The sequence below is a fragment of the Ammospiza nelsoni genome, chromosome 11, assembly GCF_027579445.1.
Source record: "Ammospiza nelsoni isolate bAmmNel1 chromosome 11, bAmmNel1.pri, whole genome shotgun sequence".
NCBI classification, from domain to species: Eukaryota; Metazoa; Chordata; class Aves; order Passeriformes; family Passerellidae; genus Ammospiza; species Ammospiza nelsoni.
Window position 1 is genome coordinate 9,004,640 of NC_080643.1, and position 16,910 is coordinate 9,021,549.

At 64.5% G+C, this 16,910-nt stretch overlaps 3 protein-coding genes across 4 annotated transcripts; all 3 read right to left on the reverse strand.

Moving 5' to 3' along the window:
• Window positions 1-961: 961 nt before the first annotated feature.
• On the reverse strand, window positions 962-7,092 carry QARS1 (glutaminyl-tRNA synthetase 1). The gene is made up of 24 exons (XM_059479864.1): window positions 6,944-7,092; window positions 6,480-6,627; window positions 6,291-6,400; window positions 6,109-6,184; window positions 5,767-5,831; window positions 5,506-5,559; window positions 5,251-5,308; window positions 5,075-5,146; window positions 4,827-4,912; window positions 4,524-4,610; window positions 4,329-4,428; window positions 4,130-4,208; window positions 3,899-4,007; window positions 3,687-3,817; window positions 3,468-3,560; window positions 3,202-3,339; window positions 3,041-3,128; window positions 2,820-2,963; window positions 2,644-2,748; window positions 2,186-2,278; window positions 1,840-1,967; window positions 1,582-1,648; window positions 1,250-1,375; window positions 962-1,147 (listed from the first exon to the last, which is right to left on the reverse strand). The coding sequence occupies exons 1-24, from the start codon at window positions 7,088-7,090 to the stop codon at window positions 1,097-1,099; spliced, it is 2,355 nt and encodes a 784-aa protein (XP_059335847.1). The 5' UTR covers window positions 7,091-7,092; the 3' UTR covers window positions 962-1,096.
• An 868-nt stretch (window positions 7,093-7,960) lies between these two features.
• LOC132078025 (epidermal differentiation-specific protein-like) lies at window positions 7,961-10,463 on the reverse strand. The gene has a single exon (XM_059479887.1). The coding sequence runs from the start codon at window positions 9,201-9,203 to the stop codon at window positions 8,145-8,147; it is 1,059 nt and encodes a 352-aa protein (XP_059335870.1). The 5' UTR covers window positions 9,204-10,463; the 3' UTR covers window positions 7,961-8,144.
• Window positions 10,464-10,631: 168 nt separating this feature from the next.
• Window positions 10,632-16,400, reverse strand: SLC6A8 (solute carrier family 6 member 8). Of its 2 annotated transcripts, none has more exons than XM_059479871.1 (14): window positions 16,194-16,400; window positions 15,705-15,923; window positions 15,223-15,354; window positions 14,363-14,636; window positions 14,153-14,285; window positions 13,769-13,903; window positions 13,574-13,677; window positions 13,323-13,447; window positions 13,131-13,243; window positions 12,914-13,051; window positions 12,501-12,603; window positions 12,312-12,412; window positions 11,957-12,127; window positions 10,632-11,144 (listed from the first exon to the last, which is right to left on the reverse strand). In XM_059479871.1, exons 1-14 carry the CDS (start codon window positions 16,297-16,299, stop codon window positions 11,013-11,015), a joined length of 1,986 nt encoding a protein of 661 aa, XP_059335854.1. In that variant the 5' UTR covers window positions 16,300-16,400; the 3' UTR covers window positions 10,632-11,012. The 2 variants fall into 2 exon arrangements, with proteins under 2 accessions (XP_059335854.1, XP_059335855.1); XM_059479872.1 differs by having other exon boundaries at window positions 15,705-15,827; window positions 16,194-16,333.
• Between the last annotated feature and the right edge of the window lie 510 nt (window positions 16,401-16,910).

Sequence of the window (16,910 nt, forward strand, 5' to 3'; positions counted from 1 at the left end):
CCGCTGGGGGGCGCCCTGCGTGGCGGGGCGTGACGCCGCGGGGACACCGGAACGCGGCGGGGACACGGAGGGACAGGGACGGGGACAGGGACAGGGACGGAGCCCGCGCAGTCGGGATACCCAGGATGCCACCAGCACCGCGTGGCCGTGGAGCGACGCCGGCCGAGAGGCTCCTCGCGGCCGCCCCTCTCCTTCGCGGCATGCGGGTGCCACCCGGCCCCCATCCCCACGCAGCTCCTGGGGCGAGGCTTCGAGTCGCGCCCGTGTGGGGCCGGACCCGGCGCACGGGCTCCTCGGGAAGGGCGCCGAGGCCTGCGAGGCCTGTAGCGGAGGAGCTGCGCCCTGCCCCGGGCGGCAGCGCGGAGCGAAGCGTCCCCATGGAGGCGGAGAACGCCCCGCGGGACCGCGCCGGGTCTGCTTTAACGGGCCCATGTGCTCGGCGCGGCCTCGCCAGCCCCGGCCCCGCTTAAGGTGGCCCGTGGGGCTGGGCAGGGTCTCCTTGCACTTGCTTCACCTGCGGGGGCACAGACGCGGGGCTCAGGGCACGGGGTGCATGCCCGTTCCGCGGGGACACCGCTCTGACCCCAGCCCGGGGCCGAGCAGGGCGCGCCCCGCTCGAGTCCACCTTAAGGGGGGAGGGCGCTCCGGCGGTGTTTGTACACAGCGTGCACACCCGCCTGCAGCCCCTGTGCCCTGCGGCACAGCCCCTGCACCCGCCCATCCTGCCTGAACCCCCGGAGACGGCTCTCCCTTCCACCCCAACAGGGCAACCTTATGGTGCTGGCTGGGGCAGCTGCAGCTCCCGTGGGGTCACAGCAGTGCTACACACCAGATAGGAGCAGACTGTGCCCCCAAAAAAAGGGACACACCCCACACGCATCAGGGGGACAAACAGGAGACCACCCCCACCCCAGCACCCCACGACTGAGCAGGAGAACAGGAGGCAGTGACAGTGCAGGGACAGGGCTGGGATCTCAGTTTATTGAGGTGATGTTGTGGGGCACCCCAGGGGACTGCACCAAGGCACGGTGGCACTGGGGGTGTGCAAGGACCCCCAAGGAAGCCACACCACGATGGTGTAGCAGCAGCAGATCCCTCAGACCTTGCCAGGGTCCTCCTTGAGCATCACTGTGCGGTTGAACACCATCTGGGGAGAAACACAGGGTGTGCTCAGAGCCCCATGGCGGGCAGGGGGTGCTTGCACACATGTGTGCAGGCTGCCTCACTGCCCCCATCCCACAGGGCTCACCTTCCCCTCCTCACTGTCGGGATCCACAGAGAAGTAGCCCAGGCGCTCAAACTGGAACTTGTCAAAGGGCCGAGCGGAGCGGACAGAGCTGTCGACCAGGGCATTGTGCACCACACGCAGGGAGTCCTGGCAGGGGGGACAGCTCAGCCAGCACCCCTACACTTCTGTCCTCTGCACAGCCCAGCTTCCCCCAGTTCCTCTTCCCCTTGAGACACAGTGAGGGCCTGCCCCAAGAGGGGTAGGGTGTACATGGAAGTGGGTGCCTCAGGACTGGGTGCAGGAGGTCCCCACTTCCCCCCAGGCCCATAACCTCAGCTGCTGCCACTACTCACAGGGTTGAGGTCACTCAGAAAGCCACCAGGTACCTCCGATGGGTCCTCAGGATTTTTGTGCAAAAACCTGCCATGAGATAAGAGTCTTGTCCCAAAGCTGCCAAATGAGGGACATGGTGCCGCTCATGGGACCCCAGAGCATCATCTTCCCCACCAAAGGTCTGGGCAGACCCCAGCAGGGCCTGCTGCTGTACAGCTGTGCTGCTGCTCCAGCACTGCTGAGTTTGTGCTGGCCTTGGCTGGCAGTGGGATACTCACAGCCGCTCGTAGAGCCGCACTTCACAGGCCAGTGGCACCGACACCCAGTGGATGAAAGCCTTGGGCTTTTCTGCCACGTCCGACTTGGTGCAGGTCACCTCCAGCTCAATGACACGCCCACTGACGTCCTGAGGGAGAGGAGATGAGCTAAGCAGTCTTATCCCATGTGGCAGGCCCAGGGCTGAGCCCCCAGCCCCACAGCTTGGGGACACCTTGTTCCCCTCTGTGAGGCACAGGGCAGGCAGAGAGCAGCCACACAGGCAGCCTGAGCCCTCCCTGTGTCCAGAGCAGCCAGCATGACATTGCACAGCCCAGCCTCATGTCACCAGTGCCCACAGCCACGCACCTTGATGACATTCTGGACGGTGATGACGTAGCCACTGTGGCGCAGCCCCACCGGCTGCCCGGGCGCCAGGCGCTTGTAGCCCTTGTCTGCCTCCTGTAAGAGAGTTCACGGCTGCAGGAGTGGTCCCAGCATGGGCAGCAGATCCCCTCTAGCATGTCTCTCTGCCATCCCAGGGATCAGTGATCCCAGGGCTGTTTGAACTCCTGTGTTGCTGTGGGATGTTCCCACAGACAGGCCAGGCCGAGAACCATTGGCTGGACATGTCCTGGCCAGGCTGAGGGCAGCATTTGCCCAGTGCCCATCAGAGCTGCCACATTTGGGAGTTACAGTCAGGTGCTCAACACCCACCCATGACCTCTGTGTGCAGCACCAACACCATTTCCAGGGCTGCCAGGCTCCTGCTGCGCAAGCTATAGCTCCAGGAGTGAGGGTAGTATAGCCCAGTGGGCCTGGCTCACCTCCCTGAAGTCTGTCTCCTCAATGTAGACGGTCTGGTGGAAGGGCACTTTGTGAAAACCGCGGCTCTCATCAGCTGGGAAGTTGGGCACAAGGACCTCCAGTGCCTGGGGAGAAAGAGAGCTTGAATGCTGCTCTCAAGAAACCCCACTCCCACAACAGCACACAGCAGTCTCACCTTTGGAGCAGGGAAGTTGGTGATGGTGACTTTGAGGGGCTCCAGGACTGCCATGGCACGGGGGGCCTGTTCATTCAGCACCTCCCGGGCACAAGCCTCCAGCAGATGCGGCTCCATTGTTGCCTGGGCCACTGTCACACCAACCTGAGGAACAGCGTGCTGCGACCATGCTGGCCAGGGGATGCAGCCATCTGCCCTGTCCCTGCCCACCCAAAGCCTACCCGTGCACAGAAGTTGTTGATGGCCTCGGGGGGGAAGCCTCGCCGGCGCAGGGCCGTCAGCGTGAAGAGACGTGGGTCATCCCAGTCCCTGAGGAAACACCAGAGTGACAACCACGCATGCTGTGGGTGAGCCCCATCATGGCAGCTGGCCCTGCTCCTACCTCACAGCACCCGTCTCCACCAGGCGGATGATCTTTCTCTTGGACACCACGGTGTAGAGCAGGTTCAGGCGCCCATATTCCCACTGCACGGGGCAGTAAACGTCCAGAGCATTGCACAGCCAGAAGTAGGAGGAGCGCCTGCAAGGGAGGTGCAGGCACAGCCCAGCTCAGCCACATGGACACACTGTCCCCCAGCACTCTGGCAGCCACCAGGTGCTGCTCCCAGGTATAGCACAGCCCTGGGCCATGCCACGCATGGTGCTCACCTGGCCTGGAACTCCTTGGTGCAGAGGGAGTGCGTGATGTGCTCGATGGAGTCGCAGAGGCAGTGTGTGTAATCATATGTGGGGTAGATGCACCTGCAAGGCAGATGCAGTCAGCTCAAGGCAGAGCATGGTGCTGCTCCACTCCTGATACCTCCTCACTACCAGGAAATCCAGACCCAGCCCCACCACATGTGCCAGGACATGGCAGGCCCTCCCTACCACTTGTTCCCAGTGCGGTGATGTGGAGTGAACTTGACACGGTAGGCAACGGGATCCATCTTCCCATCCTCCATCACCAGCTTCATCCTCAGCGTGGCTTCCCCCTCCCCAAACTTCCCCTTTCTCATATCCTGTGGAGACAGGGGAAGCTGTCAGCTGAGCCACAGATCCACAGCCCACAGGCACACAGCAGCTGCCCCAGCTAGGAGTACCTCAAAGAGCAGGAGTGACTCCTCCACAGGCCGGTCCCGCCATGGCGAGGGTGGTGGGTTGTGGCCCTTGATCTCCTCAACCTTCTGGTGGCAGACATATGCCTGACCTCTAAAGAGAGGAAATGCCATCACCAGACCTGAGTGACCCATCTCCTGAGCAAGGGGGAGCCCTGACCACAGTACAGGATATCAACACTAGCCCAGCACATTCCTACTGCCCCACACGCTCACCTGCGGATGAGTTCCAGGGCCCAGGTGTAGAGCTGGTCAAAGTAATCCGACGCATGTGTCACTGCATAAGGCTGGTAGCCTGTGGGGATGGGTGAAATTGAAGAGGTTGGAGGAACCCCAAAGGTCCAGCAGCAAGACCTGAATGCAGGGGTGTCCCTGGCACCTGGCATGATCCTGCCCTCCCCATCCTGAGCCATACCCAGCCACTCCACCATATCCCGGATGGCTGTGAAGTATTTCTCCTCCTCCTTCTCAGGGTTGGTGTCATCATAGCGCAAGAAGCACACGCCACCATTGGCCTGGGGATGAAGAGACAATGAGCAGTTGCTCCCTGAGGGACCAGCAGCCAAGCAGCAGGGAAAGGCAGGGGCCAGGGTGGCTTGGTGCTTTTTACCTTGGCATAGCCAAAGTTGAAGTTGATGGCCTTGGCATGGCCAATGTGCAGGATCCCGTTAGGCTCAGGAGGGAAGCGTGTCCGTACCTGAAGAGGCAAAGGGGACACCTCTCTCCTTCAGCAGGAGATTTTTACCTTCCCTGACAGCAGTAACACTGCCATGAGCCCCTGGCAATCCTGCAGAGCACCCTGTGCTGTGTGGGTGCTGCCTCTGCTGTGCCCCTGTGAGCTGTCTGTTCCCCACCCACCCCTGTGGGGTGTCACTGTCACATGGAACCGCTGGGCTGTGGGATATGGCCTCACCTGCCCACCCGTGATTGCCAGGTGCTGCTTCAGCAGGGCCATCGTGTTGGGTGTCACCACGTAGCCCTCAGTCTTGTAGTTCTCTCCTGCAGGTAGAGGATGGGCTGCAGCACTGACCTAACCATGCCAAGCCCAGCAGCCAGGGGGGAAGGACACAGGACCTGTCCAGTTCTCTGCAGCACGGAGAGCTGGGACCAGGCAGAGCCAGTGGAGTGGCCCCATATATGGCAGTGACACCTTGCACTCACCTGGCTTGTGGAACTTCAGGGCTTCCCCTCGCAGCTGCTCCAGCAGTGACTTTGTCTCTGTGCCCATGTCACCTGCAGGGAGATGGGGCTGAGCTCCCTGATCACAGCTCCCAGGGCCCTGCTCGGAAGCAGGTCCAGCAGGAACTAAACGACTGGGGAAGAGGATAGTCTCTTACCATTCTCCACCACAGCCACCTTCTGTTTCTCTGCTGGGGCCAGACGGGCCTTTGCCACCTGCAGAGACCAGTACAGCATGCAGAGTGCCCAGCTACAGCATACACCTTCCCCTCCTGGCCCAGCCTGCTGGCCCCACAGCTCCCTCTAGACTTGTACCCATGGTGGCAGCTCAGCCCAGAGCAGCTATTTGGGATCCTGCTGGGACACTTGGCAAGAAAATACCATCCAAGTCTGCAGCCTCCCTTTCTCCTTACCTTTGGTTTCTTTTCCAGATCAGCTTCTGTCTTTGGCCCAAGCAAATGCAGCACCTGGAGAAGAGTGACACAGTCAGGAGTCAAAAAGGCTCCTGGACTAGGTGTGTCCTAGTGTCCTGTGCAGTCATCACTCTGCTCACCCTGCCTGCACCTAGGTGGGGCAGGCTGTCCCCAGGGCTGGGCCCTCTAGGGGACTGACTGACAGGTCACAGCACACCCAGGGGACCACAGCAGCACCTGACACAGTAACCTCACACCCACCTGCAGGTCCACCTCGTTCTTGATGGTCTTCCCATCTGCCCACTGCAGCTGGCTCCGTGCCTCCCCTGCAGACAGGGCACCCCGTGGGCAAGGGGCAGGGCCCAAGCCCGGGGCAGCTTCAGCCAGGGAGCTGATGCAGAATGCCACACCCTTTGCCCCAGGGCTGTTCCTGTTGCTGGGCGCTATGGCCCTGCCTGTGTGTGGGATCTGGCAGGATGACATCTCCCCATGGCAAAGGGCTGGCTCTCAGGATTTGGGGGAGCACAGTGGCACTGGCAGTCAGGCACAGGGACGTGACGGCCACCAGCACCAGGCAGGGGCTGCCCCGGTGTCACCACTCACCCATCAGCAGCCCCATGTTGAAGTGGTAGCGCTCTGCCAGCAGCTCTGCTCGGTGCTTGCTGATCACAGCCTCCACCTGGGAGCAGCACAGGGACCCCAGGGTGAGCGAGGCAGGCAGGAGCACAGCAGGAGCCAGCCCAATGTTCCCTGTGCTGTCCCCACAGGGTCACAGCCCCACTCACCGCCTCCTCGATCTGCTCGGGGGTGACGCAGACCCCCACACCGCAAGCCCGCTCAAAGTCTGCCACGTCCAGGGGCTCCAAGGGGTGGCTCCTCACGTACTCCAGGGCAGCTGGGGACAGAGCAGGAATGAAGCACGGTGCCCGCGGGGCCGGGGCCGGGCGGGGGCCGGGGCCGGAGCCGCACGGTACCGCTGAGCTGCAGGTCGGTGAGGATCTCCCTGCGGGCGATGTAGCCGACGAGGAAGCCGAGGTGTTTCGGGTCCTTGAGGCGGGCGGCCGCGTTGTACAGAAGTGTCCCAGTGGCCTTGTCCAGCGCTGGGCCCAGCGCGCTCCGAGCCTGTCACCACCCCGGAGAGCGTCAGGACAGGACCGGGGCCCGAGCCCCGCGAACCGGCGGCACCGGGGGGCACAGCGGGACAGGGGAGTGCCAAGGGCCGGTAGGCTGGGGGGCCCTGGCAAGGCTGGGGTCGAGGGGGTGACAGCGGGACCACGGTGCCAATGTACCCGGATGACACCGGAGATCGGGTTACCGAGTGACACCGATACCGGGGTACCGAGTTCCCAGGGTGGCCGGGTCCCCAGGCGACATCGGGGTGACGGGGTACTGGAGATCGAGGACCGGGGATCAGGGTGCAGACCCGTGGCGGACGCACCTGCAGCACAGCCCGGCGCAGCAGCGCGCTGAGTGCCCCGTTGCGCAGCGTCTCCCGCGCCTTGGCCTCGCTGAGGCCGATGCCCATGAACAGCCCCAGCGCCTCCTCCGCTTCCTCCGCCGCCATCGCCGCCGCCGCCGCCGCCATGCCGCCGCCTCCGCCCGGGGGCGGGGCCATGCCCAGCCAACCGAAAGCGAGAGCGCTCCGTGCCGGCCAATGGCAGGCGGGGGACCGGCGCGGACCGGGCCAATGGGCGAGCGGGAGGCGGGCTCAGCGCGCGGGCGGTTGCATCATTTAAAGAGACCGGCGGCGGCGGCGGCCACGTGGGGGGCGGGGCTGGAGGCGGGCCCGGGGCGGGCTCCGATCGCGCCCGGCGCCCCCGCTCCCGGCGCTCGGTGCCCCGCGGCTGCTGCCCGCAGCTCCAGTGTGCCCTGTGCGTCTCTGCCTGCCCCGACGGGCGCGGACCCTGCGGCAAGCCCCTGGGGATGCCCGTGCCCAAGGTCCTAGGGTGGAGAGCGCGTCGCGGTGGCGGCTTCAGCACGGTGTACGCGGGGCCAGGCCGGCTCGATGTCCCCGGCTCCCCCGGATCGTGCGTGGTCGTTTGGCCCTGACAACCCAGTGTCCGCCCTCTTCCCATCTCCCCTGTCCCCCTCGCTGCCCTAGTACACCCCTCATCCCAGTGTTCCCAGGCTTCCCTAGACCGGTGGAACTTTGGCTGCCTCAGCCCAGTGTCCTCCTGCCCCCCCGCCCCATCTGATGTCTTGTCCAGTCTGGTGCCCCCAGCTCTCCCTTTGCCCCGCCAGCTTCCCCAGCCTGGTATTCTCCAGCTCTTCCGGCCCGGTGCCCCCGGTGTCCTCCACAACCCCACATTTTCTGCCTCAACCCGGGAGTCTCTGCCCCAACCCGATATCCCCCCCAGCTTGTGTCTCCTCTTAGCTCAGTGCCCCCCTAGCCCAGTGTCCCATCCATCCTACTCCCACCTCAGCCCGAGTAGCAGCAGACTCGAGTGGTTGTGGAAGGGGCTTTATTGGAAATACGGGGTGGGAGGAGGCACTAGCAGATCCTGCCAGCCAGAGCCACCGGACACAACCAGACAAGGCAGGTCCTGGCTCCTCCATGGGTGAGTGCTGGAGTCAACGCTGGTGTCACAGTGAGTCCCACACCATGGAGGGGACAGCCATGGCTGAGCACCGGCACATAGCTATAGTTCCATCCTGGTGCCAGGCACTGTGTCTGTCCCCATGGTGGCCGCCTGCTCCCTGCCCGTAGCTGGCAGTGGCTTTAAGCTATAGCGGGCACTGACATTGGTACCTGAGACGCTGCGGTACTCGCCCATCTCCGTGCGCACGCTCTCGTTCTGGGTGATGGTGAGCAGCACCGGCACGGAGAGCGTCACCTCCTTCCGAAGCACTTGGATGCTGAGCGCGGTGCGCGGGGGGATCTTGGCCGGCAGCTGCACCTCCACGCGCTGCCGGCGAGTGCTGCTTTCGCTGCGCCCTTTCTGCACCGTAAAGATGTTGGAGGCTTCCACGGTCAGCGTGAAGGAGAGCCCGGCTTTGAGGCTGGTGGCATTGCTGAAGTTGAAGCTCTGCCAGAGCGTGGTGCCGTACTCCCGGCTGCTGCTGGCCGCCAGCGCCTGCTCCGACTCGGTCTCGTTCACCCCCTCAATCTCATCCACCAGCACCTCCCGCTCCTCCTCCACCCGCTTCTGCTCCCAGAGGAGACGTGCCGAGACCAGGGGCCGCCCAGGCCGTAGCGGGCGCAGGTGGGACAGCCGAGACTGGAAGTTCAGCTCCAGTTTGTAGTCGGCGAGGTGCTCGCCGGGCCATGCCAGGCAGTGCCAGCCGCCCCGGCCGGGGTGCTGGTAGAGCAGCCAGACCCCTCGCTGCACCGTGTGCGAGGCCACCCGGTCATTGAAGTACCCATACGCCAAGTTGGTCTCCTCTGTCACCACCTTGCGGGCGCCTTGGAAGTTGGGGTGCTCATAGAGGGTGATCTGGGGGTCCCCCAGGTCGTGGTGCACGAGGCGCAGTGCTGAGAAGCTGTTGGGCCGATCCACAGAGGGGTACTCGCCCTCCTCGAAGGCGTACGGCTCCCCCTCGTACTTGGGGTCCGTGTAGGCAATCCATGGCTGCCCCTCCACCTTCAGGGAGGCGATGCAGTTCCCAAAATCCAGCTCGTGCAGGTCAGGCACGTCGCAGGTGAACTCTCGGCTCAGCCCCTCGAAGTTGGCACGCTCGTACACTGTGATCCGGTTCATGGTGCCCGCCTCTGCCCGGGCACAACAGGGGCCACGTCCCCTCCTCTGTGCTCACGGGGTGCTACAGGAGACCCCTGACGAAAGCCCAGCGAGCAAAGGCAAACCTCGGCACCCCTTTAATTCTTGTCCTCTGCCTTTCCTTTGCCCACCTGCTGCCTGGGCCCCGTGCTCTCACCGTCTGTGCTGGCAGCACCCTGCAGCTGTGCCTTTTAGGAAGGGGTGGTGGGACCAGGGCGTGCTGCGGCACGAAGCAAAGACGATGACAACGCTCGCCCCCGCACCCTGAGCCCAGCCCTTGTCCCCACTTGGTGCTGGGGAGTCAGCCAGGCCCCGCACACCGGGATGCCAGCCGGTCCCACAGACCAGCCCTGCCGGAAAGTCCTGCCGTGCCCCAGGCACGTGAGGCTCCTGCTGAAGAGTCACCGCCAATTATCAGTGATGCTTCCGCCCTGCCTGTGCTAATTACAGTGTGCATCGCCGGTGGGGCAGGAACTGCTGGCTCACCCCACCAGGGTGAGAGGGCATCGTGGTGGGGCAAGCCGGCACCAAAACAAGAGCCTCTGAACCCTGGTGATCCCAGCAATTGGATATGGACACCTGCCATGGTGGCACTGCTCCAGCCCAGCCTCTGAGGATGGCTGGGGCAGATGGGAACACTTCTTCCCCCTTGTCGCTTCATGGGGTGCCCAAGGCACTGCTGGGGTGGGATGCTGGGCACAGCAGGACGCTGACATCAAACCGAGGCATTGGCAGGCAGCCACTCCAAGCACAGCATGCTGGTGGTTTCCTCCAGGCTCCATGCAGGTTGCCATGGCATGAACTGGAGCTGGCCTCCCCAGGAGCTACTGCTGTGGGGCACAGGGCACGTGCACTGCCTAGCTGGCACCCTGCTGAAACAGGGCTCAGGCAGCTCACAGCTTCTGGGGCAAGGTTAAGCCTTTGACTTCTGGCTACATGCCCAGAGGCTGCCTCATCCACTTGTCCACACAGCCCTCAGCAGGCCAGGGTTTTTCCCAAGGCACAGTGCATGGAGTGGGGAGGCACAAGGCTGATACGAAAAGTTCCCAGTGGGGTACAGCTGGATCCTGACCCACCCCCTGGGGACAGTCAAAACCCTCAAAGCCTCTGGGCTAAAATCTGCCTCTTGGAGCTGATGAGCAAGGCCAGCCCTTGGCTGCATGGGGTCCCCCGGTCCCACCAGGGTTTGGTACAGCCTGCAGGCACCCACATCCTGTGGTGGAGAAGGATGGAGACCCCATTCTCCAACAGCCTGTACCCCACAAGTCACCGAGAGGAACCCAGGCATCCCTGAATTGTTGAACCCTATTCCCTTCAAACCTCTGTCCCCCAAAGGCCAGCGCCATCCCACACCTCGCCCCTCATTGTCCGCTGCTGGTGCCCCACTTCCCCTGCCTGCAGTGCCAGGACTGCCAGGGTCTCCCAGTTTATTGCCAGATGTCGGGGCGGTTGGGGTTACACCAGACAAACGCTACGGGAAGCAGTTAGTGAGTGGGGGTCCATTGGGGCCGCGGGCAGGGGCCAGGGAAGGGCTGTCCCTCTCGCTCCCCCAGCCGGTGGCCTCCCTGCCGTTCCCCCGGGCTGCCGCGCTCCCTCGCGCCGGGGACCCCTCCTGTGCCCCGTGGCTGCCCTGGCTCCGTGGCCCCCAGCACCCCCCAGCTCGCTGCGTTCTCCCCCTGAGCGAGGCCGGCGGCCGGGGCGGCGCGGGGGGCACGGGGCAGCGTGGGTGGGTGGGAGGCGGTGCTGGCATTATTGCTATGGCGGGCGGGAGCAGCGCGACCCTCCCCACGCTCAGATCACAGTCTCGAAGAGCGTCGCCTTCTCCTTGGGGGGCTCTGGGGCCAGCAGCTTGGCTTCTGCCTCTGGCGTCAGGTACTCCAGGTGGTGTTGGCCCCAGATTGGAGTGGTCAGGAGCTGCCAGCGCTGTGGGGACATCGCGTCAGCGCCCAGGGACAACAGCACTGGGACTGCCGGGACCCAGCAATGCACAGGGAGAGGAAAGGGATGGGATTTGGGTGGGGGTGGAGGTGAGACTGGGACAGGAAATGGATTGAAATGGGATTGAGAAAGGGACAGAGATTGCGCGGGGACAGGGATGGGACTGAGACTGACAGGATTACGACAGTGATGTCAGCAAGGCTGGGGTTTGGGTGAGGCTGGGAGTGAGACAGCAGTGAGGATAGGAATCTGATAGGAGTGAGAGCAATGAAGACAGGAAGAGGATTTGGATGGGGCGAGTCTAGGATGGGAAAAGGACTAAATGAGATTGAGAGAAGGACAGGAATTGTAAGGAGACAGTGATGGGGATGTGCCCAGGATCTAGCTGCAACAGGGATAGGGATAGGACTGAGACAGTGATGTAAGCATCGGTGGGAATCAGGTAAGACTGGAAATACGACAGCAATGGGGACAGGGATGGGATTTGGGTGGGAGTGAGACACTGGGGACAGGCACATGATTTGGATGGGAATAAGACAGTGATGACAACAGGGATGAGACCTGGCTATGGATGGGACTGTGATGGCAATGTGGATAGTGGTGGAATTTGAATGGGAATCAGACAATGATAAAGACAGGGATGGGATCTGGTGGTGGATGGGACTGAGACGGCGATGTGGATGATGGAATTTGACTGGGGCCAAGACTGGGCCATGGACAGCACTATGAAGGGGACAACCATGGCTGAGAATGGGGTGGGGACACAGGCAGGAGTGATCCCGCTGCACTGCCCTCACCTCGCGCAAGGAGCCTTTGCAGCGCAGGAGCTTGTAGATAACAGTGCAGGGGATGCAGAGCATGGAGGAGAGTGCCAGGACCCAGCCGATGGCTTCCCCCCACCACGGGTACACGTATGTCTTATTGTATGTCAGCGGCTTGTAGTTCACCACGTGGAACACGAAGACGCCCTGGGTGGAGAGAGGGAGGTGAGGTCCCCACCCCGACGCGGTCACGGCCGAGCCCCCGAGCCGCGCTCGCCCCACGGCAGCGACACGCGTGTGCCGGCACCGGCCGCCGGGGGGCGCTCCGTGCCCGCGGCGCAGCGCGGGGCGGCGGCACACGCGTGTCCCCACGGGCTGTGGCCTCGCTCACCACGCAGACCAGCGGTGTCACCACAGCCCAACACCACTTCATGACGGGCAAGGGCCGGTAGCCGATCATACGGGCCACATCGTCCATGAAGCGGTCGGCACCTGTGGGGAGGAGGGCGTCAGCTGGGGCACTTGTGTCCCACCTCGTGTCCTCCCTTATGTCCGCCTCCCCGTGTCCCCCTGGCCTCACCATAGACCCAGGCAATGACCACGCACTCCCAGAAAGCCTGCCACAGCAACGTGATCCCGCTGGCCGAGTAGTTGTCAAAGAGCTGGAATACGTACATGCCGCCCTGCCAGGAAGGTGCCCGTGTCACCAGCATTGTGCTGGCTGTCCCGCTCGCTGCCACACTGGCAAGTCATAGCCTTGCCAGCACCAGTACCCCACCTGGCATGAACACCCTGCATGCCATGGGCACCCTGCTCCCACAGCACCCGTATGCCACAGAGACCCCCATGCCATAGGCAGCTCCACTGACACGAGGGCAGCAGTCCCAGTGAGCTCCCGTCCCACACTGGCATCTCATGGGAGATGATGCCTCAGGAACAGCCATAGGTGGCCGGTGTGGGGCTGGCCGTCAGTGTCCCTGCTGTGTCCCCCACCTGTGTGACCATGGAGAGGTCAATGAGAAAGCAGATGATGCAGCAGAGCGCAGCAGTGAGCTCACGGCGCAGCGAGCCAGCCCCCGGCTGGGGGAACAGGTCCAGGATGCCCGTGATGAAACCCTCCACACCGACAAACTGTGGCACAAAGCAGAGCTCAGTGGGGATGGGCCACCCATCTTCTCCCTGTTCCCCATCTCCCCGGTTGCCACAGCACCTGGCTGTCCAGCCCCAGCACAAGAAGCATGATGAAAAAGAGCGTGGCCCACAGCGGGGACAAGGGCATCAGCGTCACAGCTTTGGGGTAGGCGATGAAAGCCAGCCCAGGACCTGCAGGAGAGTGGGGTCAGAGATTCCACTCAAGGGGTGACACAGAAGACACCGTTGGCACCCAGCATCCATCACTTACCAGACTCGGCCACCTTGGAGATGTCCACGCCCTGCTCAGAGGCCATGAAGCCGAGCACAGAGAAGACAACAAAGCCGGCAAAGAAGCTGGTGCAGCTGTTGATCACAGCCAGGATGTAGGCATCCCTGTGGGCACAGCATCTAAGAAAGTGCTGGGGGGCACTGGGGGACACACCAGGGGGTCACTGGGGGACACACCAGGGGGTCACTGGGGCACACCAGGGGGCCTGCCTGCAGCTGGCACAGCCCTACCTGTAGCAGTTGTTGTGGAAGCGGTTGTAGCTGCCCAGTGCAGTCAGGGCGCCCAGCCCGATGGCGTAGGAGAAGAACACCTGGGTGCCAGCATCAATCCAGACCTGGGGTGTGAGGGAGGATGTCACAGGGTGATGGGGGTGCCAGGGCATTGTTTAGCACCCAGCTCTCTGCTGCTCTCCCCAGTGCCCTCACCTGTGCCTCAACCAGCTTGGACCAGTCAGGTTTCAGGTAGTAGATGATGCCACCCAGCGCGCCAGGCAGTGTCACTCCGTGGACCAGCAGGAGGATGAGGACCACATACGGGAAGAGCGCCGTGAAGTAGACAATCTGAAGAGCAGTGGGTGGCCATGAGACACCCCCCAGGCCAGGGCTCTCTGTCACATGCCACAGGTGTCCCAGCAGGACCAGAGCTTGGGAACGTCCCCAGCAGCTGGAAGCACCTCCCGGACACATGTGGGACACGGGCCTCCCACCCCTGTGGGCTGTGGCACAGGGGGGCAGGAGCCAACAGTGCCACGTGATGCAGTCTTCTCTCATGCCAGTGGCCCTGACGCACGTTCCCCCTGCCAGCATTACCTTCCCAGTCGACTTGACACCCTTCCAGATGCAGAAGTAGACAATGACCCAGGTGGTAAGCAAGCAGAGGATCATCTCCCAGTTCATCTCCCCCGGCTCGCTGAGTCCCCCAGAGAGACGCAGCACCTTGTTCCTGCAGAGTGGGGCTGTGCTGAGCACCAGCATGACACTCCCAGCCCCAGACAACACCCTCCTGGCTTCCACACTCACTCCCAAAACTCAATGACAGGTGAGCGCTTGTTGGTCATGTTGGTGCAGCTGAAGTTGGAGGTCCAAGTGCTGACAGTGGTGTTAATGCTGACATTTTGGCACAGGTCCAGGTTGAAGAGCTCCGTGCACTGCTCCGTGTTCCAGGAATGGCCACAGGTGGCCCAGGGCAGGGTGTCCGTCAGTGAATGCACCAGGTAAAAGAGCCCCCACACCAAGATCATGATGTAGTAGGAGTTGCAGAAGAAGACGATCACCATAGAGGCCAGGCCTAAACCTGTGGCACGGGGGGATCAGAGCCCACAGGCACCTGTGGGCATCTGGCAGCCAGCATGGAGCGGGATACGGGGTGGTGTAGGGATGGGGGAGGACAGAGGAGAACTGACAGGGACAGGACAGGGAAAGCTGGCAGTCCTGGACAGGACAGGAGAGAGCTGGTGGGAATGGGACAGGGAAGCTGGCAGCCCCGGGCAGGACGGGACAGGGTGGGGACAGCTGGCAGCATGGCACAGGACCAGGGGGGAGCCGGCAAGATACCTCTGGAGCTGGGGATCCAGCAGCTGCCCGGGACCCAGCAGCATGCAGGCAGGGAGCCACAGGGGCAGGCAGGGCAGGCAGGGCAGCACGGGGCGCCACGGGGCACAGGTGCAGGCAGCTGCCATCCTTGGCCGCGGCAAAGGGCGGCAGTGGGACGCGGGCAAGGTGCAGGGGAGCAGGCAGGGCGTGGGCAGGGTGCTGCCAGGCCCAGCAGGCTGCGTGCAGCCTGGCACAGTCAGGGTGCAAACAGGGTGCCGGGGGCCCTGGCCAGGGTGCAGGGGCCGCGGAAAGGGTGCAGGCAGGGCGCGGGCAGGGCGCGGCGTTACCCTTGAAGAGAGGGGCGATGTTCCAGGCGGCGATGCCCCCCTGCTTCATGAACTGTCCCAGAGCCACCTCCAAGAAGAAGATGGGGATGCCGCCCACGAAGACGATGAGCAGGTAGGGGATGAGGAAGACGCCTGGGGCCGGGGGCAGGGGGCCGGCTCAGCCGCCGCCGTCCCCCCGGCCCCCCCTTTCGCTCCCCCCCTTCCCGCGCCGCCCGCCCGGACGCAGCGAATGGCAAAGGCGCCTCCGCGCCCTCCCCTCGCCGCGATGTAGGTCAGCACGGGCAGGTACTGGGGGGCTCCCACGACCCCCCGCCCCGTGAGTGACTCCGGAACACCGCGGGCTGGCCCGGGAGCCCCTGGAAGGCGCAGGGCGAGCTGACCCAGCGTGCGGCGAGCCCCAGGCACACACTCCGGGGCGGGAAGGGGGTGCCCCCCGCGCCGCGGGACGCACCCCCGCGGCGTGGGGCGAGCACGAGGCTCACCTCCGCCGTTCTTGTAGCACAGGTAGGGGAAGCGCCAGACGTTGCCCAGCCCCACGGCGAAGCCCACGCAGGACATGATGAAATCCATCTGCCGGGTCCATGTCTCCCGTTCGGGGGCGGCCTCTTTGGGGGGACCAGGGGGTCGCACCAGTGGTGCCGTCACTGTTCGCTCCTCGCCCGCCGTGGGGGGCTCTGTGCCCTCCGCCCCGCCGGGGCCTTCTGCCGAGACGGGGGTTGTGGGGATGCCCACGCCGCCGTCACGCGCGCCCGTGGGGGCGCCGTGGGGGGGGGGGAAGCACCTCCCCCCCCCGCGCGCCCCTCTCCGCGCGTAGGGGCGTGACGTCAGATGTCAGGCCGGCGCGTGACGTCACAATGCAGAGCGGTGACTCACCCCGCGGCGGCGGGAGGGGGCGCGCCACGGTCGCGCGTGGCCGTGGGCCCCCCTCTCCCCCTCCCCAAGCTCATCCCTCCCCGGCGCTCCCCGCTTACCGGAGCCCGCCGGGGCAGCGGCGGCCGCGGCTGTGGCGGCGGCGGCGTCGCGTCGCGGGGCGTCGGGCGGCTGCGGGGCGGCCGTGTCGGTGGGGACGGGGGGCATGTCGCGGGGGGCCGGGGAGCGGGGGCGGGTCGGGGGCGGCTCCGTGGCCGAGGGGGGCTCAGAAGCAATCCACGAAGCACTTGAAGGTGAGTCGGAAGAACCTCATTGAGGGCGGCGGGGCGCGGCGGGGCGGGCCGGGCCGGGCGGGCGGCTCAGAGCCGGGCTGCGGGGCCGGCGCCGCGCGGCCGCTCCGGGGCTCTCTGCGCCGCGGCACCGGGCGGCGGCGGAGGCAGCGACCGGCCGCACCGCCCCCCGAGCCCCATTGGCCGCGCCACCCGCCCGCGGCTTGACGGGACTTGCAGTTCCGACGCACTGGCACCGGCCGCGGGGCGAGGCGGGGGGCACGGGGGGACGAGGCACAGCCGGCGGGATTCCGGGCACTACGGACAGCGAGGGACGGCGTTGGAAACGGGGGATACCGGGCGCGAGGGACACAAGGCAGTAGGGCACGCCCGGGGACACCAGGGAGCAGAGCGCTAGGGACAGCAGGTGACAAGACAGGCAGCGGGAACGAGGCACTTCAACGCACAACAGGCACTGAAACTCCGGGACAGGAGAAGACACGGGGCACTAAAGCGGTGGGATTTGCACAGGGGACACAAGACATCAGG

Excerpts from the sequence above, each read along its gene's own strand:
- LOC132078025 (XM_059479887.1), bottom strand. The coding sequence starts at position 9,203 with ATGAACCGGATCACAGTGTACGAGCGTGCCAACTTCGAGGGGCTGAGC.
- SLC6A8 (XM_059479871.1), bottom strand. The coding sequence starts at position 16,299 with ATGCCCCCCGTCCCCACCGACACGGCCGCCCCGCAGCCGCCCGACGCC. Across the intron at positions 15,924-16,193 it reads CGCTGCCCCGGCGGGCTCCG|AAGGCCCCGGCGGGGCGGAG; the intron begins GTAAGCGGGGAG and ends CCGTCTCGGCAG. Across the intron at positions 11,145-11,956 it reads GCAAAGGCTCCTTGCGCGAG|CGCTGGCAGCTCCTGACCAC; the intron begins GTGAGGGCAGTG and ends ATGTCCCCACAG.
- QARS1 (XM_059479864.1), bottom strand. The coding sequence starts at position 7,090 with ATGGCGGCGGCGGCGGCGGCGATGGCGGCGGAGGAAGCGGAGGAGGCG. Across the intron at positions 6,185-6,290 it reads CCGAGCAGATCGAGGAGGCG|GTGGAGGCTGTGATCAGCAA; the intron begins GTGAGTGGGGCT and ends TGCTGCTCCCAG. Across the intron at positions 5,309-5,505 it reads ATCTGGAAAAGAAACCAAAG|GTGGCAAAGGCCCGTCTGGC; the intron begins GTAAGGAGAAAG and ends TGGTCTCTGCAG.